The sequence below is a fragment of the Rutidosis leptorrhynchoides genome, chromosome 1 (assembly GCF_046630445.1).
Source record: "Rutidosis leptorrhynchoides isolate AG116_Rl617_1_P2 chromosome 1, CSIRO_AGI_Rlap_v1, whole genome shotgun sequence".
Taxonomy (NCBI): domain Eukaryota; kingdom Viridiplantae; phylum Streptophyta; class Magnoliopsida; order Asterales; family Asteraceae; genus Rutidosis; species Rutidosis leptorrhynchoides.
Genome location: NC_092333.1, coordinates 66,023,311 through 66,032,966, shown reverse-complemented (window position 1 = coordinate 66,032,966; position 9,656 = coordinate 66,023,311). Strand labels below are relative to the sequence as shown.

At 32.1% G+C, this 9,656-nt stretch overlaps 1 protein-coding gene across 1 annotated transcript; it reads right to left on the bottom strand.

Moving 5' to 3' along the window:
• Positions 1–362: 362 nt before the first annotated feature.
• Positions 363–7,477, bottom strand: LOC139861091 (rop guanine nucleotide exchange factor 14-like). Its single transcript, XM_071849396.1, has 8 exons — positions 7,391–7,477; positions 6,695–6,846; positions 3,294–3,644; positions 3,056–3,210; positions 2,897–2,971; positions 2,568–2,825; positions 1,442–1,786; positions 363–749 (listed from the first exon to the last, which is right to left on the bottom strand). Exons 2-8 carry the CDS (start codon positions 6,777–6,779, stop codon positions 363–365), a joined length of 1,656 nt encoding a protein of 551 aa, XP_071705497.1. The 5' UTR covers positions 6,780–6,846; positions 7,391–7,477.
• Between the last annotated feature and the right edge of the window lie 2,179 nt (positions 7,478–9,656).

Below are 9,656 nucleotides of genomic sequence, written 5' to 3'. Positions count from 1 at the left end.
GACAGCCTCTCAAAGATGGTTCACGTTCTTTAGGTTGGTTTTTGAAACTGGTTTGAGACAAAGTAGTCTCGATAAGGCGTCGAGACCTTTGTGCAGGGTCCTGAAATGCTTTTGAGACGAAGGCTAATGCTATTTCAAATAATATTAGAAAATTTTACTACTAACATTCTTTACATATTCTTTTTGACATAATTATTGAGTGAAACTTCTGCTTGACCTTTTAATAATCACTTCCTCATTAGTGTGGAAATTAGTTACGCTAAAGAGTCTTTTGATTTTACAAACTATATATGAATAAATTTTCACTGCATTATAAAGTGTATATATAGCATATCATTTACAGAACCATTATATAACCAAAGTTAAGGTGTCATATCTGGGGGTGTAAAACAAACTTCTTTACCTATACAACATCTAGGGCTTCGACTAGGCGTTGCAGTGACCGAATTGGAACTCGTTTCGTCACTTAAAGTAGAGTTATACGAAGCCTTTTCAGCTTTTAACAAACTCAGTTTTCCCTCTATGTTATCCATCTTATCAACCGTTATGTGTCTTGCACTACTTATACTGGAAACAGAAGTGCCCAAAATTCCTGCAACATTTACCCCTGCAAGACTATACTTTGCCATTGGTGAATTGGGATCTATCGATACGTCCCGTTGACAAATGTCTCCGATTCTAGTGAGTATGTTGTATGCCAAGTTTCCAAGAACGCGAGAATAAGCTTCTAAAATTGCATGGGCAATATCCTGTATATGTATATTTTCAGAATTTGTCAACCAGTGATTACTAAACAAAAGGTAATGATAAATCCACTTTGAATTTTGATAGATCCACAACATTTATGCATTAACAAGTTGTACAATACAACTGGTTAATTCATAAATGCATTGGATTTATCAGAAATGGAAGTTGAAATATCTCCCCTAAACAAAATACTGTCTATGGTTTTTAACCCATACCTTTTGCAAATGGGGTGATTTGGTATATGTTTTAAGAGAACATGTCAGTTGGGCCCGAAGTTGCCTAAAATGTATTTATTTTTTATACATAAAAGCTTCTAATTCCTTTACTATCATGTTTGGGATAGTGTTTTTCTTTACAGAAATTTAGAAGTTTCAGACATAAGGTGTTGCGGGTCGACCCGTACCAAAAACTGCCCTCCTGGGTTCTTAAATGGGTCAAACGGGTTAAAAAGGTAGCTAGAAAAGGTCAAATGGGTTGAAAGTCACCCAAATTATACATATATTTAGCACAAAACTTATTAAAGTTAGTAACTTTTATCATGTTTGACACGCTAATTACTAGTAATATAAACGCGTGGGCAAACTGTGCGAAAATATCGGTTTTTTGACCTTAAAGACGTTTGACTCCTTACCAGCAGGCGCATTTTACTACATATACTAAACAATGTATATGTTTTAACGAATGTGTTACTCACCTTCCCATATTGGATTTTCATGACATCGAGAAAGGTTTGAGGAAGGTTCGGGTATCTGATTTTGATTTGCTGTAAAAGAATTTCAGCTCGGTTTATTTGAAACTCAATTTTATCGTGCTCCATTGAAGGATCTTTTAAGGACCATGATGATCTTGCTGGAGATCTATCACTGGTTTGTACTAATATTCTTTCTTTCCAAACATATATGGCGGCTTCTAGTCGGTTAATAGTATCAAGAGCACTGTGTTCGGATTTTAATTTCAGGGAATTGAGCATTTCTACAGCTGATGACGAGATCGTGTTTAGTATTCTATATAGATCATCACCGAGGCTTGCCTTTCCCGACTGCAGTATACATAAAGGAGAACGAAGTCGTTAGGGTACATTTTGAGGCTTTTTGGCTAATAATACAAGCTAGGCGTAAAAATAGGATTATTGGGTGGCCAATGATCAAGGTTGGAGAACTCGCGACTCGGAGAGTACTCAGTCAGCAACTCGGGGAGGACTCGGATGTTGACGTAGTTTGACTTTGACCGAATTTGACCAATTTTTGAGTAATCCTAAATGACTCTGTTCTGACTGCGTGTTGACCGAGCAATCACTAGTTTTGACCGAGTTTGACTCAGTTTGATCGAGTAATTGAACCGAGTACTCGGACGAATTTTAAAACCGAGAACTTGGCTAGTCATCTCCAAGTTTTACCGCGTTCTACAACCTTACTAACTATAATTTACTTAAAGGTGCATATATGGAGGTCACAGGTCAAATGGGTCATTTAGTAATTTATGGTACATGCCATGTTGGGTTCATGTGAGTCGAAACCACTTTTTGTCCTTGATTATGGATGTCCCATGCATTAACTATGATCAAGATCAATGTTATGGGTTATATTAAGATCAACACATTTACAAATGACTATAATTCTATTACAATGTTATGGGTTATATTTAACTGCTTTGAACCGGTTGAGATAAAGAAATTCCAATTCTATCAGTTCTTAAGTAAATGATTGAAAAACACAATTTGAATAGACCTGTTCAAAAGTAAACGGGTCAAGATTTTCTCCTAGTAGGCTTGTAAATATGTTTCTGAGTTAAAAGTTTGTCAACAAGTTTGGAAAATTTACCTTAGGAAGTGTTTCACTGATGATTTTTGGTACAGGCATTTCAAGCAGGATCGTTTCGTTTATCGATTTGGCAGCCTTAAAAATTTGGTGGACCACCTTCGCTTGATCGAGCAACTTTTTCCTCTCTCCATCAGAGAATCCACCTGGGGGTACACGTGGCATAGGCTGCCACCATTTTTTGCTTTCTTTTAAACTTCTGTTTTTTGTTTCCGCTTCTTCGTACCAAAATTCCGTATTCGTCATTGAGTCCAGCGTTTCCTGTCAGTGTATTTGACCCGTTAGCTAGAATCAGCACATATATAAGTAAATGGGTCATAATTACCACCTACAAGAAGCATGGAGTCTAACTTCCGTAGTGCTGGCAGGTTCATGTGAACATCTGCACGAGCTTTAGGTCTCATGATCTGCGTTAATGTCAATATATAAAATTTTTAGATTTTTTAAAGAAATGTCAAAATTTTCAGTGAAATTATGAAAAGAACACATGCCTCTAGAGTTCGACCGTTGGTACCGAATTGCTTAGCTGGCACTAACTCAACCATATAATTCGTAGGCGCAAGCAGCCACTCCATTTCTCTTCTCCATCTAGTCTTTCTCTCCTCTGACAGAGGCTCCAGTTTCCATAGCTCTCCAAATACAGCTCCTGTTTAGCAAAAAGTGTTTTGGGTCAACCAATTCTGACCCGCCCATTTTGCCCCCTCTGTAGAAGAGAATGGGAAAGCTTACCAGCAAGTTTTGTAATGGAATTGGATAAAGCCAAAGCTGAGGAGTGACCTTTGCTGCCTCCTGTAGTATCTTCTCCCAACAAGAGCTTTGCAAATTTTTCTTTCATTATTTCAACGTCAGATATAGGTGCTGTCGGTAATGGTTTCCATTCATCTGAATGTTGTTCATCTTTTTTCATCGTTTCCCAGTGAGAAGAAAATGATCCTAAAGCGTTGTTGCTAGAAGAACAACTTGAATCATCTTCATCGAGAGAGTCAGTTGGATATTCATCTCCTCTACTCGCGATGCTTTCATCATCACAAGAGTTAGTATTGAGAATGCAGCTTTTGAGCCCATTGTATGTCATTACTCCTGCAAAAAAAATAAAGAAAAAAGAAAAACTATGTTGTTTACACTGAAATCTTCCACAGTTGAAAGATGTTTGAGTCTGACCCAAAATATGTGAATTTATATGTGGATGTAAAAATATGTTTATTGGGATAGAAAAAACTAAATCGGGCACTATATATGATTTTTGAAGATCATGCTTTAAGTTTTAAGATATATTTTGCTTTAAATTTGATCATTATGTTACTGACAGAATGGTGGGTGGACTTTTAAACATGTTGAATAGCTGGTCAAAATTAGTTGGATTAGGCTCTATTGACTCTGAAAAACATTCTTGTTCATTTTTAATGGAGTAATGCTAAATGCTACTGTATAATACAAAGTCTGCTAACAAAGACTAAAAGTAGACCTTATTGAATTTTGTTCTTTTTTACTCTAATCCAATCAATTGTTTATATCTACTAAAAACATTTATAAGTAGGTATAAAGTTTACATATCATTTTTCTTTATAATAATTTTTTTACTGATGCGTTGAAGTATGTAGGCAATAAAATTGTACATTGGGCAACTTCCAACCCAAATGACCCGATTTCTTTTTAGCTAGAGATTGCTTTGCACATTTGGGGTGAAACGTGATCTAAATCAACTCGTTCATATTTATATTGGCAAATTTCTCGTGTTCGCCCAGCAACATATAAACTGGCTTTTTTTTTTTTTTTTTTTTTTTTTTTGCTAAAGATTTGCAGGTGTATTTTGCTCATGATATATTGTTAAAAGTTACATATCCTTTTAAGTTGAGTAGCTTGTAAGTATCCAAAAGTCTCAATGTTTTTAGGAAGAGGGATCAATAATTCAATTCAATAATGAATTATAACAAGATATTGAAACTGAACTTCAGTTGCAAGAACTTGAAAACTGAAGTTTGATATAGAAGAAAGAAGACGAGGATCTGTATCAACCACACATTAAGAATATGGTAAATTAAAAATAGTAGGCGACAAAAATGACACCATAACTAACTCCTATAAATAATGCATACAGATTTCTACAATAAAAAACAAGCACATGCAGATAATGTATTCAGATTTCTAAAAATATATTCAGTTAATACAATTAGCAGCATACTATATTAGTATTATACTATGATCTTAAAATTTAGTCGTGCAGATAATGTTGTAGTTGCATGTAAAAATAAGAACCATAAAATGCTAGAGAACAGACTGTAACCTGCTCTTCAGTTTACTTGTAAGTTTATAAAAGACGATTTGACGCTTATTATTCAATATTGAATTCAACTGCATATACAATATTGTGCAGTGTGCGACAAACATGAAATAAACATAATGCACTGATAAAGAAATAGACAATTTCGGTTGGAACTTTGAAGTGACAATTTCAACCCATTTGATGCTAAATGGGTTGATTTGGGTTGTTAAACATGTTAAACTGGTTTAAAATCATTCAAACTGTAGTTTTAATGTAGGCAGATTCTCAGATGACTACATTCATACATTAACTAATTACTATTCCATTAAAAAAAATCAATTCCATAGAGAAATGGACAAGATTATGTTGTTTGTCAACCTAACACGTTTCTAGCCACACTAACCCGAATCCATTTTGACCCGCCCATATTTCACTAATGCTTGAAAAATAACTTGGTAACTCTTAACCAATCTCTCCATTCCAAAAAAAAAAAAAAAAACTCATAACCGTAAGTTAAAAGAAATATATAGTTTCGATTATTCCACAAAAGTCAACTCTAATTTTTAAAGCTTAGATCTAGACTCTGACAAATCCACAACAAACATTTCATTTCTCAAAGTAGCCCCTTGTTATCAATCTTGAAAATGTGATACCCCAAAATTAAAAATACTCCATTTTCATCATCTTATTCTTATATCTTATATCTTATACTAAATAATATAGAATGGAAATTCTTGATTACCAAGTTAAGTCAACTAACTTTATCATGCAGACTTGTTTTTTTATTCTGAAAAACTAGAAAATTGGATTTTGGATTTGAATATAAAAACTAAAAGAAAAGGTAACATGGAGGGAATCAGAAACTGGAGATGATCCAACTAGAAACTAGTTTGTTTTGATTACTTTCCAAAAGCTAGAAAATGACTATTGTGTCCCCACCACTAGATGTGCATCATGTAGTTACTTCATTTGTATGTGTTGTGCAACTACAAAGAAAACTAAATTATGGACCACCATCAAAAATTTTAAATTTCATAGAGAAGAACCATGCATTTTAATGGATTCTGCTGCTATATCACTATCCCTTTCGTTTTCGAATTTCCTTAGCTTTCATTCGATCCTTAATACTGATCGTTAGGATTAAGACTTCTTTTATTTTTTGGCCTAACCAATATTGTTGAACTTTCAAGTTATAATAACCAATTTTTTATTTTTATTTTTAGTTAAGTTGTACTTGCAACAATGATCATGAGAAGTTTGAAAAAATATATATAAATAAAACAATATAAATTTCAAAGATGGTTTCCATATTATATATGCGATACTTAAAAAGAATAGATAGTATACGAATCCATAAGTATAATACTATTAAAACATGCATATTCACACTTGAGATATATTATGTCATGAATACTTCACCAATACAACTTTTATTGTCGTCTGTCAATTTTTAAAAAAATTCTGTTCTCCGTTAATGATTTTCTAACAATTATTTTGCAAGTAGAAAATTATTTACAAGCTAAGTTATTTGAATTTATATGATTATTGGCTCATACAATAATGGACCTTGAGATCTTGAAAAATAAAAAATTATGTATGTTGTTGCTTTCAACCATGTGATAGTAGTAGGTAACAACTATAAAGATATACTCCGTAATTTATTATACGTACACTGTAACAAAAGGCAATTTTCAAAATCACAAATATTTAAATTTGAAACTTTCATTTGTCTGCCCAGCAGTATTTGATAAATATGAACGAGACTATGTACTACTGTACGTATGGTAAGAAAATAAGACACAATGATCAATTAAGTGAAAGTACGATAAGATCAAATTCGAATACATAAGTAAAAGAGAGAGCATACCGTTTGGTGTTCGATCAAAGTCGATGCTACTGTTAATTTCTCTGTTCCACGTACAACAAGCGAGCCTCCTCCTAAACAACGCCATCTTTATAGACAGCAAAGATTCGTGATGCTGTTTTGGGCGGGTAATACGAAAACTATGAACTAATGTCCTGTATCACAACAACATTACAAAATATTGTTAGAATTCTCTTAGGTATTTTCAATGGACAACATTGGTAAAATTTGTCTTTTAGCGTAGAAACAATAACAAAGTTTGAATCTTTTGTGACATACATATGTGTACAAGTTGTCTAAAAACAAGGCAATTAACCCTTCAATAATACTTTGTACAGTAGTAGATATAAACACAACCATCATTTCATTATTTCCTTTAAATTTCAAGTTTAATGCAAGTGGTCAATTAGCACATTAACGTGGTCAATCATTATTTTCTTGTGTTTCTTCATCTTAATCATAAATATCCTAATTATGTAGAGAAGAAATGGCCTCATCTATATCCAATGTACTAACAAACTATTAATTTGTATTTTACACTTTATTAGATATAGATATAGATATATATAATACTCCTTATATATATAATATAAATATAAATAAATATGTAAACTAAACAAGTTATTACAGTATTATCATATGGAATCCGTAAAAGAATGTGAAAGAAGGAAATGAAAAATTGTTGGGTAAAACACGAACCTGCAAGATTATAGAATTCGAAATTCTGCTATTTATTCAGAAATATGATGTTTTTGTTACTGTTTGTATGTAAGTGTAGCAGAAAATGCAGAGGTTTGGAAGAATATAGACTAGAGTCTGGTATTTATAGAGGTTTGTTTACGATTCTGGATATATTCGATGGAATATGGATACTCCGAATAATAATTCAAAATATTTCCGATACAAGTTAATTACTACCGTTAAGCATTTTCATTATATTCTTATAATTATTACATTCTAACAAGACAAAATTTCATTCCTCGTCCCTGAACTTTACATCAACTTTGACTCCCTGTCCTTTTTCTTTTTTTTGTGCATCCCTCGTCCCTATTGTATCAGAAATCTACATCCCTCGTCATCCCGTCAATTTTCTGTTTATTTTTCCGTTACCCTCCTATCACGTGCAGAGCTTGTGGGGGTAAAAAGGTCATTAAACTACAGGGACGAGCAGCGTAATTATGTCTTCTTCTTCAATATTCAATTTATTACCAAAATCATAAATCATAAACCCTAATAAAATCATATTCAATCTTCTTCTTCCTCTTCTTCCATAAACACTCGCCGGAATTTGATGACTCCGCCGCCACCGCCGTCAAACCACCGTCTAAATCGGTCCTTCTAAACTCATTATTAAAAGTGTTTTTGCTCGTGGTACATTTGGTACTGTCCACCGTGGCATCTTCGACGGCGTTGATGTCGCCGGTCAGTTTCTCAATTTTTTAATTTTCACTTTTTTTAATCAAGTTTCTACGTTTACATCTGGGTTTTACTTAAAAATCTGTTATTTGTGATACCCATTTGCAAAGTCAACAGCAATTTTAGCTAATAATCATAATATATGGTACTCCGTAGATATTAATTGATTAAAGTTTTTTATATGAAAAATGGATTTGTGATTATAGAAATTAAAAATTGTTCAACATGAAATCCTTGAAGGTTTGACTTTTTTGTGTGATTCAAGTAACTATGACTGATTGTGTTATTGTATTGCTACTTTTGTGACGACCCGGAAAATTTCGACTAAATTTAAACCAAACTCTCGATACGATTTTAATATTTTTGGCACGATAAGAAAAGTCTGTTAGGTTGAGTCTCAATATTTTTGAACTGTTTCATATATTCAATTGACCTTTTGACTATGTCATACGATTCACGAACAACTATTTGTAAATAGATATGTGTGTGTGTGTGTGTGTGTGTATATATATATATATATATATATATATATATATATATATATATATATATATAAACTGGAAATATAATTTGAAATATTATATGTTGTTGTTATTAAATGTAATTATGTAAAATAAAAATAAAATAAAATATGATATTATTATTAAAATAAATAAATATATATATATATATATATATATATATATATATATATATATACATATATTATGTATATTAAAAATAAATATTAAATGATCGTAATACTTGTTTGATGTTCCGATTGATATTAAGTAAGTTAAATTCGAACTTATATTATTTTAAAATAAACGGTGATCCGAAAATAAGTTAGATAAATTATAGGCTTATTAAAAGTATATTTAGGATCTAATTATTAAATTTTAATACTTTTTATATTTTACCCTGAATCGAGCGCAGACAGTTGATTTAATTTTTAATTAATAATTTTAAACAATTAATGACCGCTTTATAAATTAATGATTATATATATATATATATATATATATATATATATATATATATATATATATATATAGTAATGTAAAATTTAGGATTGTTCTGAGAACTTTTATCCACCATGGACTAATGACGGAGAACAAAATTCAGTTCGTAAATGGTGACGGCTAATATTATCACACGTTTAATTATTTATATTATATATTTCTTTTCACCACTTTATTGAACTTCCACCCGTGAAACTAATAGACAATATTCAATGTGTATTTGTGCATATTGTTATTGTGTTACTGTATTTGATTGAGATATGCATCAACCAACTCAATCATTATTTCTCTCATATACATATAGTTATATAGTTAGGTGATAGAGGAGAATATAGATATACAATACTAGAGTTATATGAATCGTTCTTTATCACTTTGTCTCTCTTATTCCACATCTCTCTCCCTCGCCATTTCTCTTCTTTCGTGAACTTAAAAACCATTACAACCGACACTCTATGACCACCTTAAACCCTCTCCATCGCCATTCTCCTTCTTAGTGTAAACCCGCCACCCTACAAATCAAACCCGTCACCACCAAACGCCACCAT

Excerpts from the sequence above, each read along its gene's own strand:
- LOC139861091 (XM_071849396.1), bottom strand. The coding sequence starts at position 6,779 with ATGGCGTTGTTTAGGAGGAGGCTCGCTTGTTGTACGTGGAACAGAGAA. Across the intron at positions 3,645-6,694 it reads CTTTGATCGAACACCAAACG|GAGTAATGACATACAATGGG; the intron begins GTATGCTCTCTC and ends TTTTTTTTGCAG. Across the intron at positions 2,826-2,896 it reads AGTTAGACTCCATGCTTCTT|GAAACGCTGGACTCAATGAC; the intron begins GTAGGTGGTAAT and ends ATACACTGACAG.